This window comes from Tauraco erythrolophus, chromosome 8 (assembly GCF_009769465.1).
Source record: "Tauraco erythrolophus isolate bTauEry1 chromosome 8, bTauEry1.pri, whole genome shotgun sequence".
NCBI classification, from domain to species: Eukaryota; Metazoa; Chordata; class Aves; order Musophagiformes; family Musophagidae; genus Tauraco; species Tauraco erythrolophus.
In genome coordinates this window covers 25,554,854-25,581,443 of record NC_141472.1, presented here as the reverse complement: position 1 = coordinate 25,581,443, position 26,590 = coordinate 25,554,854, and the positions used below count along the sequence as shown (strand labels likewise).

At 37.8% G+C, this 26,590-nt stretch overlaps 1 protein-coding gene across 2 annotated transcripts in view; it reads left to right on the top strand.

Annotated features, from left to right (window-relative positions):
• The window catches only part of SLC4A10 (solute carrier family 4 member 10), a 127,587-nt gene that overhangs the window by 93,853 nt on the left and 7,144 nt on the right, over positions 1-26,590 (top strand). For both annotated transcript variants that reach the window (XM_086615334.1, XM_086615333.1), the window contains exons 14-22: positions 1,040-1,285; positions 11,648-11,753; positions 14,336-14,497; positions 14,745-14,858; positions 15,360-15,521; positions 18,325-18,576; positions 20,511-20,579; positions 22,943-23,116; positions 23,765-23,887. In XM_086615334.1, the coding sequence (XP_086471460.1) occupies positions 1,040-1,285; positions 11,648-11,753; positions 14,336-14,497; positions 14,745-14,858; positions 15,360-15,521; positions 18,325-18,576; positions 20,511-20,579; positions 22,943-23,116; positions 23,765-23,887 (1,408 nt within the window). The remainder of the gene's footprint in view (positions 1-1,039; positions 1,286-11,647; positions 11,754-14,335; positions 14,498-14,744; positions 14,859-15,359; positions 15,522-18,324; positions 18,577-20,510; positions 20,580-22,942; positions 23,117-23,764; positions 23,888-26,590) is intronic.

The window sequence follows — 26,590 nt, the reverse complement described above, 5'->3', positions numbered from 1 at the left end:
TGATCCCAAAGTTCCAACATCTGCAGAGTAAGATCAACAGTTTGTTTTGGAGTGCACTGCTTAGGCTTTCAGAGTTGGAAAATTATGCAGTGAGTGAGGCAAGTGAATTGGGGGTAATGCAGAGAGGTTGATGGTTTTTTATTGTTGTTTTTTGTTTGCTTATTTAAAAAAAACACTATTTTGAAGGGAATGCAAGCTTCAGGATGTCGGGTGTTGTTTTTTATTGTATCATTTTCTGCTCTGAAACAAAACATTTAAATCTGTGGTTTATCTCATCCCTAACTCATGCAAAAGGTGTTACCTCTCACCCAGGAAGGAAGTGCAGTGGCAGTGGTACCATCTTTCAATAGTCTCTAATATAGACCCTGCCCTTCCTAACCCGAACAGAGAAGGGGTGGAGTGTCATGCCAGAACAGTATATCCCCACATTTACATTAATGTGCTATATGTAACATGTCTGCCACAGTGTGGGTAAAAATTATGTCTGCATCTTGGCAACCATCATACTTCTCTGCAATGCTCCCTGCTTTTCTGCCTCATTGCTGTGACGGGGACATCTCTGACAAGATGTCCTGAACCTCCTGAACAACATAGAATAGACAACCTGACTTAGCACCCCAAAAGTTTTTATCACCTTCAGGTAGACCTTTCAGTTCTCTGTGATGATGCCACCCAACGTGTTTGGAGCTCTATTATCATATACAATAAGCATACAACATTTTGATGAAAGTTGTTATTATAGCTGATCGTGCAACTTAAGAAGAAATTGGCAGATGTTGGCTATTCACAAGGCAGGATATGGGATAAAAAGTGGATGGACCTAACAATTAATGTGTATGACTGCTCTCAAAACTGCTCACTTCCTTTAGTAGAAGTAGAGCTCTTTGTGTTCTGTTAACTGGGAGGAGAACTCCGGTCAAGAGGTGACTTGATAGTAGAATTGCACATCCCTAGGCACAGGAAATTTTGGAGTTGCCTCTTCTCCGTTTACTGTGGCTGGACAAAGATAAACTGTGTTTAATTTTTTTCTTTCTTTTAGAGAATATGGGTTGTCGTACCTTTCTCTGAGAGCTAGTATTGGACTGTGGACTGCAATCCTGTGCATCATCCTTGTTGCAACTGATGCAAGCTCTCTAGTCTGCTACATTACCCGGTTTACTGAAGAAGCTTTTGCTTCTCTTATCTGCATCATTTTCATTTATGAGGCCTTAGAGAAGCTGTTTCATCTCAGTGAGACATACCCGATCAACATGCATAATGATTTGGATCTGCTGACAAAGTACTCGTAAGTAAAATTTCTTCTGGCTTTTTTTTTTTTTCCATAGGTTATGTTTTCTCTATGAGAAATGCAAACTAGTGCACAGCAGGAGAAGTTTGCAGTAGTTGCAGGCTTAACATGTGGAAGCTATTGAGTTAGGCATGATGCTGGCATGTGGAAGTAGTAGTTACTGGAGGTACGTGTACAAGCAGTACATATTTACTTAAGATAAGTAAAAAATATCTTGATGTGGAGTTTGGAAAAGCTTACACATAAACAACTTGGAAGTCCTAGAGTAAAAATTAGGACTTGGAGAGACTGCAGCTTTAGGTCTTTATTCACATTTTTATTAATGAGGTGTAACTCAGTCATCTCTTACTGTAACTTTGTACTGATGATTTATAGTATTTTATTGGATGTTCAGGCAACATATTTATATCATATTTATCTGTTGTTTTTTTTTTTCAAATTGTAACACTGACCTATCTAGAAAGGATATCATTTGATGTACCTCCTTTATTTTAACCTCTCTGGCAGCTAAGATTCAAGCTTCAGGAACTGAAGTAGATTTAGAATTGTTAGGTGCTTCTCAGCAGTGTTTGATTTTTTCATAATAATTTTATTATTAATAACAAGTTTTTTAATATGACTCCATTTAAACACCTTTATTGTGGAGTTTTGACAGGTAGTATTCTACTTGGGGAATGAAAAAGTGAGTGGCTTGAATCAATATAGTTTCATTTAGAAGTAAAAACTCATAGACTTTTTTCAATGATACAAGAACAAAGATTTTCTTCTATTAAAGGACAAGATCCTGGCCTGTCTGTCCTGAGGCGAGTTAAGCCTGGTCACCTCAGCAACCAAAACGTCATTAAAAAGCACTTTCAGAGAAGATCCCCCTCCAGAAATGTCTTTATTATTTCACTGAACCCATTTGAACTCTGCATGAGCAGAGTGGGGCCCAAAAGGAACAATGCTTGAACAGTGCCACATCTTCTGTTCACTGGAAAAACAGGAGTGTCTTAACCAAATGTCTCATTTGCATTTTAAGCTGGGAAAAACAAAACACAGCAACAGAGAAAACATTTGAGCTTCGTATATGTTATGACTAGAAAAATAGTTATCAGATCCTGAATCTGAACGCGTGTTATATACCTTAATACACAGAACGAGTTAAATTACAGAAACTATAGTTCTGCTGTGACGTACTTTCTCATCATGCTGAAAAAAATACTATTTCTCTCTAATAGTTTAATCAGTAGACAAAGGAGTATTAATCTGAAGAGAAGGCAGTAAACATCAAGAACAGACCATGCATGCAGTTGAGGTTATGTCCTGGTCTTATTTAACTTCGTGTAACTTCTATGAAGCCAATATTTTACTCTAAAGAGCCTCACGCAGCACAGTTTGTGATTTATTTTTTTTTTTCCCTTTACCACTTCAAAGTAGTCATCTCAAAGGGAAAGAGAATATGATGTTCTCATACAGTTTTGAAAAACAGATGTTGAAATACTATACTAAGACAAAAAAATTATTCAGAAACCATTTAGCAGGCAGAGCTGAGATGTTAAAATATGTAATGAAAAGCATAAACACAAATAGAAATATGGATTCCTGGGTAGCTAGCTTCATTCGTGGCTAGCTGAATTCCATGATACTGCTTGAGATTTCAGAGAAATAAGATTAACAATCTTATAGTGATGGGTATCTCTGTATTTTATAAGAGTGTTTTATCATCACAGTCCTTATGTTTACAAATAAATGTTTTTGGTTTTATTTAAAATTCCATTCATTAATCAGAATCCCAAATTGATTTTTGAAGGGTTTTGTTTACTCGCTGCCTGCCCTTGGTAACTGTCTTCATTGAATGTAGAACGTGCAGAGCACGCAGCATGGTGAAAGAGCAGCAACTATTGTCCTCCAATTACAGCTATCAACCTGTCCTGTCCTACAGTTTTGGAATACCAGCACAACAGTTTTAGATCCTGAAGGTCAAGTGTCTTCCAGATGTTTGGAAGAAATATTTCACCACTGCCTGGTGGTTTCAAACACGTATATAGCTATCTAAATTATTTGATATAATATTGTTGTAATTATTTATGGGGTTATCATTTCATACCTGTATTCTCAGTTATTCTTTCACTCTGTGTAGATAGTACAAACTCTTGCATTATGTATCACTTTTGGCATTTATGTTGTATCTTCTACTTGTGGCAATATCCTGTTTATTATCGATATCATGTCTATGGCAACTGACCCCACTAATACCAAAATGACTAGTTGCAGACATAGTTACAGGCAGCATAGCTCTTATGGGATGTGGCTTATATTTTTTTTTTAACATTAAAACTGATTGTTGGAAATGCCAGTATGCATATTGATTATCTTGTAAGAGCACATCTGCTGATTCCAAGGATCTGTGATCTGACCACAGCAAAGTGGTAATTCCAGCCTCTTCTGTCCTCTCCCCTCCCTTCTCCTGAGTTTTTCTTAGTTCTTCAGAACTGGCCCAGACAGGTTGGGATAACAGAAAGATAGGCTCTGTTGGAGCAACTCTACATCAGCTGCCCGAATGACTAGTGCTTTCACAGCAGGCTTGTGAACTCCATGGGTTTGCTGTGCCGATATGCACATATTACTCTGTCCAGACATAGTGGCGATTTTCCCAGAACATGAAGGCATCACGATTATCATCCCCATGGAATCATCACAAGACAAGACATTTCAAATAACCCTCAGTCGCCGCTCAAATGTCTGTACATGTCTCAGTTCCAGAAAGATCAGAAACTAGAATACGAATAAGCATGAAAGCGTACTTGAAATTAAATCTCATTTTTGCTTACTTGAAGTTGGAGAATATTGCTTTCAGAAGGAATGAGAACGTTTTTCTGCAGCATCTGACTCCAGTCCTTGTACTTCTAGTTTAAATGGGTAACAAACCTGGGCTGAAACTGGTCCTGTCCTTAAAGGACCAGCATACTTTGTTACAGAAGCTAATTAGTATCTGCTGTTTTGCTAATTAGAACAGCTGTTTGCATTTTCCTCTTTGGGGATTTTAAAGACAAGTTTTAAATTGTTAGTAAAGCCTTGGCAGTTCTTTAATTAGCAATGGGTGAACTTCAAAAGGTTGAGCAAATCATTTCTCTTTGAATGCTCAGCCAAGGCTTATGTAAAACTTTATCTTGGATCTGCAATTCTATGCTAGGAAACTCAGGTTATACTGTAAAATTTCTGTGTTTTCTGTACACTGCCTGTTGCCCATTCAAAAAGTTGATAAATAGGTCAGGACATTGTATATGCTTGATGCTGTGGCCCAGCCCTCCTCTCTTCTCCCTTGGACTTCTGAGGATGCTCTGATGTCCACAGGTAGCCTGTCTGTATCCTAGTACTGTTGCCTTTACTTTGGTGAACATGTGAGTTTGACTCAGGAAAAGTCATTGGCATGCTGTTAGTACTGTCCTTTGGAGTACTGGAAAGACAAAGAAAGTAGTAATTTAAAATGGTTGGTGTTTCAACCAGATTGGAACTATATTTCAAGTGAGAGAGCAAACCCATTCTGTGTTTTGGGTTTGGATTCTGACATAAACGGTCTCTGTTACAGCAGTTTGATGTAAAAAGACTGTGCTGCATGCATCTCCTCTTATATTTAAGAGTATAGGAGTCATTACTAGTATCTGCCGTAACAAACCTTAGAAGACTATAGAAAGAACATTCAGAACAGTTGGGATTTTTTTTTTAAATCAAGCAGACTCAAATATTTAAAAATCAGCTGAAAGTCCTCCTAAATGATTTCTTAAAAGTTCATATTTACCATTTCAGATAGATGACAGGAATTTCAGTTTGTTACAGAATTCTGTCTCAAAAAGACAAAAATATCGTTTGTTGCATGGTCTAATTAATGTAGAACTAGTCCTAATGCACTTTTAACTTGTTTTCTTTATCATGCTTGTTTATTACGCTGTGTTGAAATACTGGCCCTAATCATCAGGTGATCCACTTGCAGGTACATCCATTCAGCATTCGTATGTAACTTTTCCTTAAAACACCATCCTTACGGTATGGACGATAAAGAATAAGGCAATTAAGAGCTAAATCAAAAGAAAGACAAAGACAACCTGATTTTCATTGTACTACTGTGCGGCATTTTTTTTTTTCTTTTTAAACTGCATTGTTTTGAAAGAATTTAAATACAGTAGCTGCATTGTTTATTAAATAAAATACACATACTTTTTGATTTGGGCTTTTCTTTCTTTCTTTTCTTTCTATTTATTTTTTTTTACTGTGACCTTTTTATATTTGTCATGCCATTAGCATTTGTAGGTTGGCATAGCAACTCTCTTATTTCTGCACTCTCCTCCTCCTGCTTTTTCCTAGCCCTGTAGCAAATATATCTTCAGTTAGTGAATTGTGTCTGCAACACTGATGCACATCAGTTTTAATGTGTGTGTTAAATATAAGGATATCATTTCTGCTAGGAAAGGAGAACCCCACGACTGGGCAGATTAAAACCAGAGGTTTTCAGAAGGAAAACAAAATAAGCATTGTGGATGAAAGGAATGTGATTTAGAAAGCAATCCAGTATTTAAAATACATGCATTTTGAGATAGTTATGTCAGAATACAAAAGAGCAATTATTACTCTGTGTGAGGTTGCTTAGATTTTGAGACTTTATATACCTTTTGGTTTTTATTAATTCTTTTTTCAGAGTGATGAATTCAAGTTGTTTTTAATAATTCTTTACCAGAAGTTACTCAATTATTAACAGATTACATTGAATAATTTTAAAGTGATTTCTTGGCATAGTAATATGCATATTGCAATCTGTCTTGGTATTGACATGCACTTAAGCATTAGGAGTAGAAAATCCCACTCTGATGTAATTAAGAAGCCAAGATCATGTCAATCTCAGTATCTTTTGCAAGCTATAGGAACCATAGCTTCTAGAAAGCATTGTGAAGCTTAGTTTTTTGCATACCACTGTTTTCACAAGCAAATTTTAAATCTTTCATTATCTGTATAATTTAATCTAAATATTGGATGCAAATTATGTTGTTTTATACCCTGTATTCCTTAAGCTGCAGGTGGAATAAGAGTCAGTGATGACAAGCACTGAATTTCTCATTAGAATCTCAGACATGTAATTGAATTTCAATTCTTGTAATGATTTCTTTGAACTTAGATATTAACATATATTTTCTTTTCCCCCTTTTTAAGTGCGGTTTGTTGTTTTTTTTCCCCTACAATTAAGTAACTATGCCATATCCTGTCTGTGCTTCCCTAAGAATGTCCCTCTTCTTCCCAGAACCATACCACTGCCATCATTGAGTTTAACTGCTGATTCTTTTTTGCTTCTTGACAAACCCTGGAATCCAGAAATAATTTTCTTTATTTGATTTATTCTAGAATTTCCCTGTGTCTGCCCAACCTAATTGCCTCATTTTTCTCCTTCTCTCTCTTTTGAGCCCAGGAAGTGCCCATCTTGCTTCATTCTTTCCTACTACTCATCCTTTCCGCTTTGGAAACAGATCTCCTTGTTAAGCACTTCTCCACAGCATTCATTTTGTGGTTGATAGCTGGTCTACACAATACCTTCAAAACGTAGAAAGGGTTACACAAAATCCTTGGGTTGTTTTGTTACAGCGCATTTATGTGTATTGATACAGTACACCTGAACAACTGAAACTTAAGCTGACCATATAGAATTATAGTATATTACAGTATATTTTTTTCTGAACCAGCATTTATACTGAATCTCTTCTCCTCAGGTATACATTTTTTTAACGTTGGAAGCAGAGTGAAGTGACATCCTAGAACTATTTCTCAGTGAAAGCTTTCAGATGAATTGTCAATATCCCACATAATTACACTACTTTTTTGCACATTAACTTCTACGTATGGCAGTTAAATACCATAGCACTGCTAAGAATGCATGAACTGCATGCAGCTAATAAAGACCAACCTTTATGAATGGCAGTCAAGGTTAATGAAACTACAGTATGATCATAAATCTGTTTTCTAGACTTTCCCCTTAACAAAGCAATGTTCTCCTCCTAATGTGCTGTCCAAAGAAACCTCATTCTTTGAGATTTCTTCACTCTAACATCAGTTTCCCCCCTCAGATTTATCTTTCTCTGTGTGTGAAATTGTGCTGCTGAGTATGTCGTCTGGGTACTTTTACAGGCTTTTCTCTTTTCCTCCTCAGCTTCATTGACTAAACTGTATAGACTTCCAACTGTAGAGAATACACGTGAATGCCTACTGATGGTTGTGATTGTCAGAGATGGGCTACTTAAACTAATTACTTAATAGCCTAATTCAGGATGGCATATCTCTTGAATAAATGAAGAAAAAAATCGTGACAGCTGTGCTTTGAAAGGGTTTTGTGATACCGTGAATAGAACGTAACTGACAAGTCCATTTCCCATCAGTATTAATATTTTGTTTCCAGTCTCCTCTCCACTGAGACTTTGATTTCGTTGTTGTAATGTTGACATACAAGGAATACGGTAAATACAATGCCAGGGATATATAGGTGTTGTAGGTATGGGGCAGCAGAGAAGTTGTTGTCTATGTTATTTTTGTTCTTCCCTTCCCATAGCAGTCGTCAGCCAAACAGGACTCTGCAAGTGCCCGTAATTCACGCGAAAATGGTGTATTTGGAGGTAACCTAAACATGCATAGCATTCTGCTATTGATGTGCTTTTCTTCAATCTTGTAAATGCAACGCTAAGAATACTTATGCATATATTCTAATACCTTTTGAAACAAAGTTGCAGTTACCTTCAATTTAATACCATCTTCTTATTCTGTCTCTGTTACATGATCAGTGCACAGCACATTTGTAAAGCATACTCTGTGTCTTAGGAGAAAAACTTCCTACTCATTACCAAATATGCGCTCTGATATTCAGTGAGACATATTGTTTAAACAAGCACAGTTTGTAACTTATTTGTCATACTTGCCTGTTGTTTTTTTAGTAATATAAATATTCATATTGAGCAAATCTCATTCTCTGTCTTAAGTGAGCCAGAAAGAGATTTTGCCCTTCTAGGAAGGGGAAGTGGTATGTTGGCTAATCATGAAGAAGCTGCAGTTGCATCTTTTATAGATCAGATCCTTAGCTAGTATAAATAGGTGTAGCTTGCAATATGTACATGCTGGAAAAATAAGAGCTCCAAAACAGAACCTTATGAATAGGATAAAATCGTCAATAGTAAGTGTCTCCTAGGCTTGAAAGCAACATACTGAAAATGGCAACTGCCTAGGGATGAATGGCCATGAGACTTTCAAAGGAGCTGTACCATTTAAGTAAGTTTTATCTACTTACAAAAACACCGTGCAAGGCTCTTGTTCGAAGCTCTTATACTGGCCGTAACGGCAGTAGAATGGACTGGCACCATGCTGCGTGTTTAACGGGGAGGAGAGCGTGCTTGACAGGTTAAAGAGAAGAAAATGGTGAAGAACAAGCCTGAAGAATCGGGAGTAAGAGGTGGAAATTAGAGGGATTGCCCACCAGACTCAGGTTAATTTCAATTGAACAAATAGGCCTAGGAAATAAGTTTCTTGTTTTGTGGTAAACAGAAAGTTACAGTCAGGATGAAAGTGTTTTTAGTACAGAACCTTTCACCTGGCTAGTTGCTGAGCAAGAACGATGTTTATTTTTATAGGAAGGAGAAAATATTCCCCAACTTTATATATAAAATAACAAGTTTCTTATTTAGTAACCTATATTCTCTTTCCCATTGTCCAAAGAAAGAGGGATCATATGGATGATCTTTTTGGTGCTATTAAGGATAGTAATAACTATTCCTTTTGTGGAGCAAAGAACACTGCTAGTTGTCTGAGACTCCTGAAACTGCTGTTGTCGAATCCTTGCTCTATTCTTTGAAAACAGGACAAGTTGTAAGATGTGAAGTTATGATGGCTGCCTAAAGTTAATGAAATTTATGAAATTGAGACTTAGGAAACAAAAGCAAAAAGAGCTAGGAAAAATGTGGGGATGTTGGGAGGACAAAGAAGGGAAGGAGGGTGCCGTCCCTGTACTGCCTATACTGTTACAGTTCGATTGATGCTGAAGATTTAGTTGAAGTCTTGATCCTCCTGTAGAAGGGAAAGAAGTACAGGCTCCAGAGGATACTAGTTTGTCAGCTAGTCCTAAAATTTATTATTTCTTACCTACTCTGTTCCCCATCGTGATTTGCCAGAGATTTCTTGAGCACCTTGGAAAATCTAAAGGCGATAAAGACTCCTTGCTCTGGTTATTTTTCTAGCTGGCAGGTTCTGGCCATTATTTTTCTGTTACTTTTTCCTTTCATCAGTTGTGATCTTATGACAGTTCTCCTGCAATTTCTTGAAGACTCTCTTGTCTGAAATGGTTTATTAGTCTACCTCAGATTTATAAGCCACTTTTTAATAGGCTGTATTGGATGTTTAAATGCCCTACAAGAAAGCAAGCTCCACTGATTTCAGCCTAGTTGCAAAATATGGATGTTTTAAATACAGAAGGGAGTGACCTGTGACTGGGTATCTAGTGCCATTTTAGATTTCTTAGCCTCCAGCTGCCAAGAAAACAGAGGCATGAGTAACCATAGACCCTCTAGCGTATGTGCCAACCCATCAAGGATGTCATGGATACCATGGGATATATATATAGGCACCCATGTTTAGACATCTGAATTGCTCCCAGGAGATGAGAATGTCTTGCTGTAGCCAAAAGTGAAAAGACGCAAAAAGAATTGTTCTGTCATCAGTGTGATGAAATGGGTGTGTTGTGAGATTGGTAGTAGAGATCTTTTTTTTTCACATGCCTGTGAAACTTGGTAAAGGCACAACTGGAATGCTGTGAAGGAGGAAAGTGGTATTGATATAGAAATAAACAGGGTGATGATCTCATCTGAAGGTGAATTACTTGAGCTGTATTAAACTATAGCTTCAATTGTCACATTTCTGACGAAGGAAAAAGAAATTTTGGCTTCTCTAACTTTTAAATGTAATTTTGCAGTTTACAGCAAGTGTAGCTGTACCATGTAGTGTTGGTGGCGTGCAGAGTCTTCCCTTCTATTGAGAAAGTGACTGTGACTGAACAGCCCACGTCACCTTGGCCTGCTGTAATCACACCCCACTGGGCCGTCGCCCAGCGCCTGGCCGGTCTGCGATCAGCGATGGACATCGGGGGGCAGGGAGCTCCTGTGCCCACAGGAAACAGTAGTACCCTGAAATAGCCACCTCCGTATTCTTGCATGGACTTCCAGTACTCCCTTGCGATAGCACAGACATACAGTTTGCTGACTTAGCTCACGAGTAGTGATGCGCTTCGTTTAGCTCGTTTTGCAATATTTTGAACTACACATTGAACACGCATTCCTTCTGCACTTGGGGCCTGATCCAAAGCCTATTAAATGCGTTTGAAAGATCCACTTTACTCCGATGACTTTTGGCTCAGACTCGCTATTTCTCTGGATGCCGTTGCTTTTTTTTTTTTTCTTCTTTTACTTAATGGGCTGTAAGAGTTTTTTCTTTCGTTTATAAATAGCTGCATTTAAAATAAAAGCAAGGAGGTGCACAAAGACAACCTGCATCTCTCTCTATGTATATGTTAAATGCAGCTGTTGTCACATCTATAGCATTGTAATCAAAATACTGTGGCATTATTCTGTACTCCTAATGTAGATGGTAGAATTTCTTATATATAAAATACTACAAATATAGATGAGAATTGTAATTTTGTGGAAAGATAAACAACCACAGAGAAAATAGATGATGTATCTAATGAATAAACTGATACTCTTCTAGAACTGGAATGCAAATGTATCCTTAATGCCTCTCCACTCTATAGTCTAGATGTTATCCTGTCCCCCACTACTCCTGAAAACTTTATCAGAAAGGAGAGTACAGAATTTATTTACAGCCGTCATAAGCACGTTAGAATACTAGCAGGATAGATAGTACTATAGATTTTTAAAATAGAATTAATTTAAAGAGAACGACAAAGCACACTTGAAATCTTGGAACCTACAGAATGACCTGCATATTTTGAAAGCTTTAACAAAGAAAAACCCTCCCACAGTTGCTTCAGAGGCTTTAAAGACTTAATTTTGATTTTAAATTGCCTATTTGCAGTATTGTCCTCCCACACTGCCTCGTCACGTTTTGTGTGTTAAAATACCCAATTTAAAATGAAAAGCATGCTTTTAAAGCAGCTGTGGGGAAAGGAAAAACAGTGGACACAAAAGTTCACAGAGCCTTTGGTGCTGGACTAATATCGTCATTTGAACTAAAATTGTCTGGCAAAGTAGAGCACAGTTTCAATATGGCATAAAATTGATAATTTGGATTAATACCTGATACATCTTTTATTATTGAGGACAAAATGTTATCTTATCTTTTCAGATGCAATTGTGTGGAACCAGAACATCCCAGCAATAAAACCTTACAATACTGGCAGGACTACAATATATCTGCATCTGATGTGCCATGGGGGAACCTAAGTGTGTCAGTAAGTGAAATATTGGAACTTAATAAATAAAGGCATAAACATAAAGAATTGCAGCAAATATATTGAAAAAATACCATGTTTTTTCTGATCATATTTGTTCAAATAAAGCATTAAATATGCTTAACTGAACAAAGATTAACATAGACTTTCTAGCATTATCTCCTTTTGCAGCCTTTGATAGTACACATTAAAGCAAGCATGTGCATTTTGTGCCCTGCTTTGGAAACTTCCTGACAAACTAGCACAAGAGTTGGACTGAAATGAAATTTAAACATGTCAAATGACAATGGATTTGTCCTAGATTCTCCCAGATGGCAAAACCAAAGTTCCCTTTTGTAGAAAGACTCTAGAAGCATTTATTTCCCCTAAAACCTTCTTACAGCTGTTCAGACTAGAAGGGAGAGGAGGGGAGAAATTTTGTAACTTTTCTGTTCAGTGACGGAAGGTATCTCTTCTCTAGGCCTTCAGTAGTTGTGCAATTTTTTTCCGCGTGGGTGCGGGGAACAACCTACAAACGGTTTGGGGAGCTTGCATGGCTATGTAACTGGTTTCTAAATGGTACACTTTTCTAGGTTTAAAGGATTTATTACTTCAGGTTTGCCTTCTTTAAAGCAACATGTAAAAGTTGATTAAAATGTCATATTGAGATCACACCACCACTTTTTCTCACGAGTGGATCATTTCATTACACAAAGAGAACCGAGTGCAAAAGATGCAAAACTGAAGGGTTGTCTCAAAAATATAACTGAATTAACCCCATCATAGGCATAACCAAATGAAATGCATAAAAGCCAATCCAGTGGACTATCTCCAGCAGATACTGTTTTTTCCTTCAGAGGCAGAAACGCAGGACCAGTGTCCTCCTGTCATGAGTGAAGCAAGAGCTGCCTTCCATGGCTACTCTGTCTTGATAGCAAGGACTGCTCCTCAGTTCTGTTGGTGTGGCAACAGCAGAGAGAAAGTTGAGAACTGCTGGCCTGAGGGATTCCAGCAATCCAGAATGAATATTCTCAAAATTGCAGCACACTCTAAGAGCATCTGTGCAGGGGCAGACTCCTCCTCTCACTTTCTCAGATCTCTGACAGTGTTTTTCAGAGTACATTTGCAGCTGAGGAGATTTAAAATAACAGATTTTGTTTTAACTATAAATGTAAAAGACTGGCTGCATTATATAAAACCCTTTAAAACTTCTGTAAAAGCTTATTACTGAAACTTGAGTTTACATGGGTTGCACTATAACCGATTGACTTTTCTCATGAGCCCCTAGAGTTGTCAAAGAAATAACTGAAATTTTTCATACTTTTTCTATCTAGGACAAAACGAGTGTGGGCAAAGTGGTTATTCTGATAGTGACAAAATCGCTTTCAGTAGATATATGCTGAAATTCATCCCTGTGCTGTGCCAACATGAAAGGCCAGGCCAGGCTAGGCTCTATTTGGAGTCCCAGAATCTTGAGAATTTCTTCTGGATTTCCTGAGAATTTTTTTTCCCCATCTAAAACCTTTATTTCATCAGTCAGAAATGCATCGTATTTATCCCCGGTTTACTGCTATACCAGTGTAAAAATTTTGCACTCCTTTGCCTTAAAGTCATCAAATAGCAACTGCGTTTTTTTTTAAAGCCAGCCTTTGTTTGAAGCCAAAGTTTCTCATAACATGTCAAGCCACAGTATCGTGATGTGAGTCTGATGAGCCAATGACCCAGTTCATTTGATACTCAAAGATCCTGATCTGGCAGGATACTGCTGCCTGGAATCTCTGATTCTGGGATACTGCATTTCTTTTTGCTTAATTTGTGTGCAGAGATTTGGGAAGGAGAAGGAAAGGACTGTGAGTCCAGAGCTTGTAGCTCACATTTTAGAGCTCTCTTTTGCTTGTTACCTTGGAATAAGTGTGATTTTAAACAACTAAGGATGGCACTGGAGAATTACTTGATACGTTTTCTACTGTATCTGCGTACTTGATTGTATATTATATGGGATAGAATTACTGTCACAGATTTTGGGTTTTGCTGCATTTTGTCATATTGCTTTAAGAAAAAGATAATTTGTGGAATGTGCTGCCCCCATGTGGTATTAAATGTATTGGTCTCCTTTTAGGCTAATGCTGTACAGTCTAAGTAGTTTTTTCTTTGATTGCTCCTCCTATGAAGTTAAAACAAAAATCAGTTCTTGAGAACGCACCAGAAGCAGCCTTACTCTTGGTAGCTTTTGAACTTGACTTTCCTCTCTTGGAAGGAATTAGGAAGTGCAAATCTGTATTTGTAAACAGAAAATAAAAAAGTGTGTTTGTTCAGTTTGAAATAAATCTGGTTTTATAATAATGATTTTATTTATGGTGTGTCTTGGTGACTTTATAATTTAAAACTAGTTAAAAAAGATTATTTTGAGAGTTCGAGAGTTTCCCATGCAGACTAGATACAAACGTTGGGAGTTTTAATTTTTAAAAGAATAAATATCTAACAGTTATTTTACTATTTCTAGTAATACAATCTGCTTGCAATTTAGGAAAGTAATTGGAAAGAAAATATCAGTGTAAGCATGGATATTTTTCAGAACAATACTACTTTACTCTCTCTGATAGGAATGTAAAAAGTTTCATGGAGAGTTTGTTGGACGAGCTTGTGGTCATCATGGCCCTTATGTTCCAGATGTCCTCTTCTGGTCTGTCATCTTGTTCTTTTCTACAGTAACGCTGTCATCCACACTGAAGCAGTTCAAAACTAGCCGGTACTTCCCAACGAAGGTGCGTGCCATTTTTTAATTCAAAAGTTGTCATTAGTCATGTGTAAGCATGAATTCCATCTGCATTGATAATTCAGTTAACTGCTGGGGAACTGGACACTACATCTTTTCACCGTTAGAAAATTGTATCAGAATAAGCGTGGTTTTTAGCTGAAAGCACAAAGTGGCTTAGAACGGTGAAGAAAATTAAATCCTAAATCACACATGAATGTTTTAGTTAAAATTGTTGTTTCTCTCAATAACCGTAGGTACGATCTGTTGTCAGCGATTTTGCTGTATTTCTCACTATTTTGTCCATGGTTTTAATTGACTATGCCATTGGGATTCCATCACCAAAACTTCAGGTTCCAAATGCTTTTAAGGTAATTTATTGATAAATTGCACTGTTTTATTATTTTGACAAAGTAGTGCCCTATAGTGAGTTTATTACATTTTTTTTTATTATCAGGGAGTAGCAACAATATTCTGAATTTTTTGTGTTTGTACTGTGCAACCTCTCTGATTAGCAGCCCACCTAAGTGAGCTTCTCCCATTGTGATCCATGAGCTTCCTCGCGCCTTCTGTGTGAGGACCAGCCTGGCTCAAATTACCAAATCTTAGACTATTGTAATGTTCTGGGGCTCCTTCCAGGTTCTAGGCTCATTGTATCAAATATAACCAAGTCTGTAATATCCCAGATGGTTTTGTTATATGTAATTTCTCTTTTTGGTATCATAGGAAGTTCAGCACTTTTCTGTGCTCTTACACAGATTCATTTTGAAGGAAATCATATCCTAGTAATGTTTTTGTATGTATTCTTGTGAAGTTGAAACTTAAATAATCCTTAGAGTTCTGACTGGTCATGCGTGACTCTGTTTTTGTAGCCCACCAGAGATGATCGTGGCTGGTTTATTACTCCTTTGGGGCCTAATCCTTGGTGGACAGTGATAGCTGCTGTAATTCCCGCTTTGCTTTGTACTATCCTTATCTTTATGGACCAGCAGATCACAGCTGTCATTATCAACAGAAAAGAACACAAACTAAAGGTATTCAGTCAAATAGTTATATTTTCAGTGTCGTTTTCTGCTTCAGGGTATGTAATGTACCTTCATCTACTTGAGTATGCTAATTCATTTTATGTGACATAGCGCCCTTAAAGGCTTGTTATGCTTTTTCTTTGTCGGTCTATGCTTTTTCTTTTTCTTTGTCTTGTTATGCTTTTTCTTTGTCGGTCTATGTAGTACCTGTGCCCTGTGTCAGTGATGCGCTGCCTTACAGAAGTCTTTGTGAATGTGATTTGGAACAGGGATTCTCAGTCAAGACAGGGGTATCCTCTGTGCTTTGTGTGATGCCCATTCACCTAAAGTAAAACATCTGGAAGTTAGTAATTTCCTTAAGTACCATAATATTAACTGCCTCTTCAGATATTACAGAGTTGTTCTACTGGATTGGATTTTGAAAAACTAATCAGGGGTTATTTTGTAATACAAGATTATTTTTTTTCCTCTCACCATCCTACTCTGTGGTTCTACCCATCCTTTTTTGTTTGTTTGTTTTAATGCCCTTTCTATCTTAAAGAAGAGAAAAGAATAAAACTGAGCTTTAGAGGCACAATGGGTTCTTAAAACAACATAGGACAACTTCCTGCTCTGTTCTCTAACACTTTAGTTGCCTACAGATGGAGAGAGAAAAAGGGACATCACCCCTCTGAAAAACTGTTGGGCAAAATCTAGCAGCAGGTTTCTGTACATGTATATGCAGCGAGCTTAGGCTTTTTTTTGACATACTTTTAATAAGCAGCAATCCAATCCCAAGTTGCTTTAGCAAATGCATTTGCAACCTTCACTTTGCACTGCCTCTTCTTGGATGATTGTGACATTTGATATGTTCTTTTTTTGCCCTCTTTGTCAGCCTGGCTCTTCATGTCAATCCATAGCATTGCATGTGGTTAACTTGACAGATGCAGGAATTTGCTGCCAAGCTTTGGAATGTGTTTTTTCAGCACTGGCATCTGGGAGTCAGATGGTCCTCCTGGCTGCCCCCTTGTCTTGCTGCGTTTTAGTTTTGCTGGGGTCTGGTGTAGCATCACCTGTTGCTATGCTTCCTTTTCTTCCCATATGTCAGGTTCCTCAGATCATGTATGAATGTGAGGAAATGCTCTCGGATTCTGTATGCATTAGCAGATACATTCCTCATAAATGTGTCAGAAGGTAAAAAAAGGTGTCTCTGTTAGGATTTAGAATTAAACTCTTTCTTTGAGTGCATTGTGTGTGTAACTAATATCTGTGTTTGGCACATCTCCGAGTTTGTCAAGATGTGTCTTGGAGATAAGACTCATAAGCACTTTTGGGGAGTGAGGGAAGGTTGCTAGAGTTGATTCTTTTAATTTTCTTTACTTCATATGAATTCCCCTTTTTAAATAATGTAAGCAAATAAGATGGCATTTTCATCTTGCTATGTGGCTTACATTTTCATAACCCAGACGCTTCCTATTTTAGAAGTAAAAGTTGTCTTCAGAAAGAAATGATTTGTTTGCTTCCAACTCGTTTTCCCCTCTTTTTTTATACTTCCCATAGCAAATTCTGAATAGCGCACATTTCAGTTTTTGGCAGTCTCTGTAGCAAGCCCTTCCAAGTTTAGTTTAGTTACTTTTTTTATGTCAAAAGGCATTTGCATGGGTTTACAGGCAAAATTATGGTTCAACATACTCACATTGTTTGCATGAACATCGCTGTTTTATCAGACCATGATATTGGATTTGTTGCCATATTGCAAAATTTTGTGGAGATAACAAGCTACCTGACTTCTTAAGGGAAAATAGCTTGAGCTCCTGCTTGCAGCTGTGTGGTGGTCCTGGATAGTTACTAAAATTGAAAAGAAATATCCCTCTCAGCTATGATAACAGATATCTATGCAACCAAGCTTGACGCAGATTATCGGTTGTTTTCAAGTGCAGGTTATGTTCGTGCATTTTGAAATGCATCTAAGATTTGACCAGAGTCTTATCCACTGCTACAAAAGCAAAGCAAAATCCTCCTGTTAGTAAATTTACGGAGTATTTGACTACTACAGAGATGATCCAAAACCAAAGGTTTTGTACTGACTTCTCATATGAATGTGTATGATACTGCTTTTAAGTATTGAATAGGGAATCCAGTAAAACGGTACCTGATGATGAATATTATTTTATAGTTTAATTTAATGTATTGCTTAATTATAGTTTAATTTATCTTAATTTCTAGCTGTCTGTTTTTAGGTAAGATGAAAGTACGTTAATGAACACTTACTACTATCACTTGCTTACCATCTGTAAAAACTTTAAAGAATTGATGTGGGTTTGTGGCCCTTTATAGCACAAACTGACTTTGCAAATGTTAACTTAAGAATTTTTGTGTAGGAAAGAATCAAAATGCCTATTTTTTTTTACCTCCTGTGTAAGGATGGATGGAGGGCCTGTTAAGATTAGTGCAGTGAAAAAGTTGGCAGTGCAGCTGAACGGTCTGCTTACTGTTCTCCACAGAAGAGATTTAGTTAAAACAGAAAATGTATGTATTTTCTATTGTCTTACAAATATCTGTTTTATAAGCAGAAAAAGTATTGGATGCACATTGTAAAGTGGATTTATGACATGAAGCATTTCTTGTGAACTAGTAGGAATGCCCCTTAGATAACCAGTTTGCCATCACTAGCGACCCAACCTGGATAAGACATAGAAGAAAGCAATTTTTTCCTACAAGTCACAAATTTTTTAATTGTCTCTAACTGTTCATTATGAATGCCTGCCAGGAGTGTTCTCCTTAATTCAGATGTCATTTTATATCTTCTTTATGTCATTACCTTTTTTAACAGAAAGGATGTGGATACCATCTCGACCTACTCATGGTGGCAGTCATGCTTGGAGTGTGCTCTATTATGGGATTGCCGTGGTTTGTTGCAGCCACCGTCCTCTCTATTTCACATGTGAATAGCTTAAAACTGGAATCAGAGTGCTCCGCTCCAGGGGAGCAGCCAAAATTTCTTGGAATCCGGGAGCAAAGAGTCACAGGGCTCATGATTTTTATCCTTATGGGCTCATCTGTCTTTTTGACAAGTATCCTGAAGGTAATTTGGGAAATAAAGAAAAGCTAAAGAATACTCCACTGCACTGAACATTTTGCTATTGTTACTGTATTATTTAATGAATGCCCTTTCCAGGCACATTACTAACAGTGATAATCTAAAGTGGAACTCTAATTTTGCATGATAAAATGGATCGGGACATCTAACATTTTTAAAACAAAAGCCTTGTACTGAAATCTGACCTGACTGAAGTCAAAGGGGATTCTGCCACTGACCTGTAGCGTATGAAGACTCACCGTTTGTCTATACTTTGGACCCATGGCAAATCATCATGAAACAGTCTTGCTAAGTTATACCAATAAGTATATAATTTAGAAAATATAAAAAAATTTTGTGATTTCTGGACAATTTAGAAATATTTTCACAGTTGCAAGAGAAGTTCTATGGTTTGTTTCTTGGAAATGAACATGAAAATTCTCTCATGCTGTCCGTATGTTCAACACAGCTCACCAGTGTCCTGAAACTGGGTGTCTAGTTATATGCATGTGTAATACCTTCTATATACGTAATACTGTTTTTAAGAATTATCTGACCTCTCTGATATCAGTGAGAGTTTTCCCACTGGCTTCAGTAAGACCAGAATTTTGACTTGCATATTGTCACAGTGAAAGGGAATAACCCTTCCCAGAAGTATTTTACTAAGTATGTCATAAAACCTTCACACTGAAGGCACACAGAACATGTATCTGTTTAAAAAACACAAAACACTTATAGAATCGTAGAATGGTTAGGGTTGGAAGGGACCTCAAAGATCATCTAGTTCCAACCCCCCTGCCATGGACAGGGACACCCTCCACTACACCAAGTTGCCCAAAGCCTCATCCAACCTGGCCTTGAACACTTCCAGGGATGGGGCAGCCACAGCTTCTCTGGGCAACCTGTTCCAGTGCCTCACCACCCTCAGAGTGAAAAATTTCTTCCTTATATCTAATAGAAATCTGCCCTCTTTCGGTTTAAAGCCATTGCCCCTTGTCCTATCACTACACGCCCTTGTAAAAAGTCCCTCTCCAGCTTTCCTGTAGGCCCCCTTTAAGTACTGGAAGGCTGCTATAAGATCATCCCGGAGCCTTCTCTTCTCCAGGCTGAACAGCCCCAACTCTCTCAGCCTGTCTTCATAGGGAGAGGTGCTCCAGCCCTCGGATCACTTTTGTGGCCTTCTCTGGACCCACTCCAACTCCTTCTTGTGTTGAGGACTCCAGAGCTGAACGCAGTATTCCAGGTGGGGTCTCACGAGAGCAGAGTAGAGGGGCAGAATCCCCTCCCTCGACCTGCTGGCCACGCTTCTTTTGATGCAGCCCAGGATACGATTTGCTTTCTGGGCTGCCAGCGCACATTGGCGGCTCATGTTGAGCTTCTCATCCACCAGTACTCCCAAGTCCTTTTCCTCAGGGCTTATCTATGGAAATATTCCTTTACCTACAGACTGTATATTGAAAGCCTTAACATTTAAACTAGTCTCTTACAAAATTGTTCCATGAAAGTCATTCACCCATTTTTAAATGCTTACAGCACAGCAGTATAAAGTATTTTGTGTGTGTCTTGGAACATTTTTCTGAGGATTATAGCTTTTCTATTCAGATGCTCTCCTGAACAGTCTTTGAAGTAAAGACTTTAAGTATCTATCAAACACTTTCATTTTTCATATAGTTCTGTTAATGTTACTAATTGTGAGTAAAGTATATTGTAATAACTGGCCATGAGAGGAAAATAAAACTATAGAAACAGATTCTTTGTTTGCTTTATCCTCTGAGAAGCATTATTAATTTGTAATTGAGTGACTCTGAATTTACAACTTGTCTGATTAATGCAGGCATATGGCACTTTGAATTTCAACTGTTTAGAATGTCTTTCTAGAAGCATTTAAAATTGTTAAATTGTATTTAATATGTTCTTCCTTTTCTCTGCTTGTTGTGCAGTTTATTCCTATGCCAGTACTTTATGGAGTATTTCTTTACATGGGTGCTTCGTCTCTAAAGGGAATCCAGGTAAAATGGATTTATGAAGTGTGTTACTGATGATGCTGTCTATGAAATGTGTAGCTATTCTTATTATATTATTTTATTATCTTTTATGTATAATCTTAAAGAAATGTTGCCAACCTCAAATTCTTGAAAGTGACTCACTTAAAAAGGAAAATGGATTCTTTCTAAATAGAGTATTCCCTTTACGTAATGTGCTCCAATTTTTTATTTGTTAGGTGCTGATTTTTCTGTTCTCCCTTGTTATCAAGGGAATTTTGGCTGAGCCTAAAAACTGGGCAACAACTATCAGGATCTCTTTCCTCTCCCCTGCCTTCCTGTTCACTTGCTTGCCTGATGCCTCTTCAGCATCCACAAGTTAGTGCCTTTGTAGTGGTACACTTGATCTTGAACTTTGCCCATATGAGGCTTTTGGCTGACTAACACAGGTGAAATTTTGAAGGTATTTCCTGCACAAATAAATGCCCCAAGCAGGAAAGTGGAACTGTTGCAAGTCCCATGCCACTTAATTTCTGGCCTCAGAGATCAAGGACAAGTCTAGTGGAAGGGCAGCATTCCTGATGTGGCCTTAAGTAGGAGCCCCTGGCAGAAGCCAGGCACTCCAGCATTCAGGTCAAGGTTGCTAATGGTATCTGATGTCCTATTTCTCCTGGATGACTGCAGTGTTAAATGGCATAGTGTCAAATCTTTTAGCCTATCTAAACACTCAAGACTCAGATTTTCAAGTGTGCCTTTGTTATCGAAAGCTAAGGTATTGATACACCTTCCAAGACAATTGAGAAAGAACAATTTTTTTTTTTTTTACAAAGAACATGTTTTTTTTTGACAAAAATTTGACTTACACTGTGCAAAAGGTTGTCAAATATAAAGAACAAAGAAAATGCCTGATTGTGTCTTGCATTATATTTAAATTTTTGATTGTGAGTTAAAAACATCTTGTTCTTTTTACCTATTATTTATAGGCAAAGGTGGCAACATCTCTTGATTTTTGACTGGTGTTTTCTATTCAGAAACTCTTCTTTTATAACTTTGCCTAGTTTTTACCATTCGGGTTGATATTCTAAGTAGTATAATTTGGCTTTTACTGAGGTTTAGATAATTTCAACTTAATATGGTTCAGCTGTTTCTCAGAACAAGGGTATGAGAAAGTACACTGTTGAGGAGTGTTTTTAAAGGCATGCTAAAATCTGGCTATCTTTACTTGGAAAAGTGATAGCATCCCCCTCCCTTTCTCCCTCCCCCAAGCTGGGACAAGGAATTGAGATTTGATAAGATGGCTTTTGTGGGAGGATGTGCTTTTTGCCATTTCTGTGAAAAAGAAATCTGCTCAAATCTGGCCAAATTATAAGCCTTTTAAAAATGCAGTTTGCACATGCTCAATAAAAATTCCTGAAACTTGAAATTCCTGAAGACTGTGTGAATATAGTATGGCTCATCCCTGCAGGGTGCATCACCATCATCACTGTGCAGCTGATAAAAGTCTCAGGTCAAACAGGTCTGAAAACCAAGAACCTCTCATGTACATTCCTAACAGCATGGCAGTTGGCTTTCTGGCTGGCCTTTTTTTTTTTTGTATTCCTGAAGAAAGTGCGATAGGGAAAAGAAAACAGCCTGGAATAAAGTGTCTGGCGAAGTAAACTGGGAAAAATAAAATGGAGTTTCATCCACAGGAGATAAAAGACCGAAGATATCCCTCCATGACCAGCTTTTTGTGTGCTGAAGGAAGCAGAGCTCAGTTGTTAAAAACCAGGAGTTTAGAATGTATTAGAAAGGCATGTGATAGTGTGTATGTGCAACAGGATCAATCTGCTTCCATGCAGTTTGATTCCCAGTTGATTCATGTCTACTTTGAAGTCCGGCTTTGCCTAACTTTAAGAGTTCATCACTTGAAATCTTAGTAGTAGTATTTTAAAGTAACTCTTTTTTTTTGTGTATAACATATTATGCAGTTATGAGCAGGATGTTTCCTGCAGAACGACTATACAGAATGTAATTCAGAGGAATCCATTATCTCAGCGCATCTGCAATAGAAATACCTGGGGAGACACGTGTATTGAAATGGAAAGGAACTTAAGAAGCGTGACTAACTAAATAATTAAACTTAAATAATGTGAGTCTCATTCTTACTCTGCTGGCTCAACTGGAGAGATGAGTCCTTTACCACCATTGGACTAGTATAGGTTCATGGGTCGTGATTGTAACTGAGGTAGTCTTTTTCTGTGCTCCTGAACTTCTGCACAGTTTTTGCCTTTAGAACAACAAGCCAGATTCTTAACGATATTCAGAATCTCTGAGGCAGTGTGTGAATGTCAGCATAGATGATCCTACAGCTCATTTTTGTTGCAAACTTTTTAAAATTTCTCTTTCAGCTTTTTGACAGGATAAAGTTATTCTGGATGCCTGCAAAGCATCAACCAGATTTTATTTATCTGAGGCATGTTCCTCTTAGAAAGGTCCATCTCTTCACTGTAATTCAGCTGAGTTGTCTTGTGCTTCTGTGGATTATAAAGGTTTCAAGAGCTGCCATTGTCTTTCCTATGATGGTAATGAAATATTTTTTATTTCCTCTAAAAATCCCTTTTCTCTTCACTTGTGGATAATTAGTATTGAAGAAATAAATTAATTGTGGGCATTTAGTTAGAATATTGCATTGATTCAATGTTCAAGGACAATCCATACTATATTAAGTAAGGAAGAATTCTACATATAACCTCTAGTTTGAGTCAAGGTTGCATGCTGTTTATATGTGTGAGTAGCCCAACTGTATATTCTCTCACGGAAAACTCTTCTCTTAAAAAAAAAAAAAAAAAAGCAAAATTTATTTGATATTTTTAGTTAAGGAGTAGTGTTTAATCATTTTACAGAAAGAACATTCACTGATTAAGTTCATTGCACTGAGGAACTTTTCTGATAGTTATGTGTCTTGCTGGAAATAAAAGAAAAATCTGTTGTGCTGCTTAAGTGATTTCTCTCTGATTATTTCACTGACTGCAGACAAAAGATACCTACCTCAGGTAGATTGTTAAATGCTTACAGCCATACCTCATCTGAGCGAAGGCAGACCAGCTGTTGGCCTGTCCAAATTAAAGACTAACATTCTAGCTGTAAATTTTTGAAAGTATTCCTCTGCAAGCATATTTGTCAGTTTTACTTGTGCAATTTCCTAATTCTTTGAATTAATATCTTTACAGGTCCTAGCTTTGGTATTTGTCCGAAAACTCATGGATTTCTTTTTTACTAAGCGGGAGCTCAGTTGGTTAGATGATTTGATGCCCGAGAGCAAGAAAAAGAAGCTGGAAGATGCTGAGAAAGAGGTGGGTCAGGGTTTCAGGGTTTTTTTGGTGTGTAGCATGTTATCAATTTCTCCTTCAGACAATTTGGAGAAAATCCTGTAAATAAGGCATGTTCCATGCAACAGGCAGACTTGTTAACAGTATACAAACTGTAATATTTTCATATTTTACAGAAGTCCTTTTAAGGTTACAAATCTAATAGGCTTAGATGTCTGTTAGATGTAGATTCTTATGCTGCCATACTGTCATATAACAGTATGTACGGTGCTCCTGGGGTTGCTCGCGAGGCTCGCTCAGATAATATGCAGGGATGAAGCTGTGTCTGTAGGAAAGCCCTCAGGTGCTTGGGGCAATTTGATGCTGCATTGGGACAGGTCTTGCCCCTGCCGGAGATGCTGAGGAGAGCACTGCAGCATTCAAGGGGCATGGCATGTCCCAGCTACGTACATAGGTCACACACCATCACCTTGTGCCCTCCTTGCTCAGCAGTGTCTCAACTCTGTGCAGTATCCCTCTTTACACTCTGAGCCAGCATTTTCCTTCTGCTACTGCAATGTACTTCCACTTTCTAATAAAAAGGTCAGTGACACTGCTTACCCCTGTTAACTAAGTCCTCAGACTTTTACTTACAGTCTGTGACACAGGGCACTACCACCCAGTTGACTCTTTCAAATCTGGACTCCTCATCTCCGTTCAAAATGCATTTCAGATAATTTCTTGTAAACTTGATACAGGACAGATTCTTATACATTTTCACTCAGAATGTTCCTATATTTGACAGTGAAACACGTATCTCCCTAATTGCATATTTCTAACCAGTTTTGCATCTGTTTGATAGCATTTTCATCTAGCTGCTGCTTCATCAACTGTTTGTTTGAATACCGTATAAAACTGTGGGGATATAAAGTAACTTATGTGTAAGGGATGGAGGTCTTTGTCCCTGATATCAGCCACCTGATCAATGTCAGCTGTTAGAGAACATCAGTACTGGGCCCAAATAAATGAGGGACAATTCTCAGTGGAGAAAGACTAACTGCAGGAGCAGTAGGTAGAGTGTGTTGGTGCCAGATCATTTTAAATGAGAGTCGTGTGTCCTGTGTCAGCACTTTAGAGTAGTAAGTAGCCTGGTGTGAGGCTGTGACGGCAGTGGGAGGTGAAGGTGCAGATGATGCCACGTGTTCTTGGCAGGCTGTGGTCACTTCTGGGCAGGAGTACTCTGGGGACAGTTGTTCATATGACCTCTAAGATGCCCTGAAGACCTCTGCCCAGCACCCATGAGACATAACCTTTTGGTGGTGCAAGGGTACTGCAAAAACTAGACAATGTGAATAGATAAATCAGCAATTATCCTTAGAGATGCCCTGAGATGTGATCTGAGACCAGTGAAATGGTGTGTGTAAGGATTCCCGTTGGTAAGGCTGTTTGCAGAAATAGGACATGAGCTAATTTGAACACCTAACTATGAAAACTAGGCTTCTCTGCCTTTAGGATTCTTCTGTGACCTTTGATAACTCACTGCCTCATCTGTAACCTGGAGAACTGTAACTTTCCTTTCTTTGACACATTCGACATACTTCCACAGAATACGTTTTGGGGAAAAGGTTTTCCCTAGGTGATAAACTTCATGATGATTATTTACTATTTAGTATGTGTCTGTAAAACTACAGGCTGAAATTAAAATACGTGAGTCATTGTTTTCCCCCTTGAATCAAAGCAGACCAGAGAGTTGTTTCATCACAGTGTCTGTTGTCATCACAATTCAGAGTAACCAAAAGTAACCAAGGTAGTCCTCTTGTGGGTCTGATTGTTGGAAAGAGTTCCTTGTTATCCTTGTGTTTTGGTTATATGTCACTTTCCTTCCCATGCATGATAGGATGGCAAGAGAAAACAAAACTGGGAAAATCTACTGGTGTTACTTTATTTCATTCACTGTCTATTTTGAGAGGTTATTTTTACATATTTTGGCATTTCTAAATATTTGGAGCTATTATTAAAACTGTTCAACTGTCAAAAACTTATGAAGCTGTGAAGCCTGGAAATGACAAAATTAACTAGTAATAAAACTTCTGACATGTAGCCTAAGGAATTAATTGGAGAGTTGCTATCACACGGCTTTTAAAAATAGAAGTATTCTACCCACAAGAATATTCAGAAATATAGTTGACAAGATCTGAAACTTATTTGATTGGATCCTAATTTCATCACTTCAGTTGTTTTTATATTTTTAGGCCATGTTTTTCCAAGGCTTTGTGCATTTATAGTGGGTATTATGTATGCTTTCTTCTCACAGAGACCTTCTTTGGGAGCCACTTCGATGTTAATCAATTAAGTCTTTCTGAGACGGGAATGAACAAAGTGACTTCTCCCATTCGGAGAAAAAAATGTGACTTTTAAAATAGTTATAATAGTAAAACATAGAAGAAACAAATTTCTATGCAGAGAAGACTTAAATTCTACTGGTTTGGAAAATTGTACTGGCTCTTCCAGCTAATACCAACTGATCCATGTGTGATGCACGTGGGGTTTTGGGTGATCTGCCAGAAAATCGTAAGCTCTTTTTGGAGAGCCAACTCAGCTTTCGAACAGGCACCACAGTAAACTGTTACAAAGCCATCTAATAAAGGGAAGAAAGACGTGGAGGTCTCTGGGCGTCTGTTATGCTCATACACACACAGTGCAACCGTTCAGGGCAGGATTTGGTGGTTATAGTCGTGTGAAGGCATG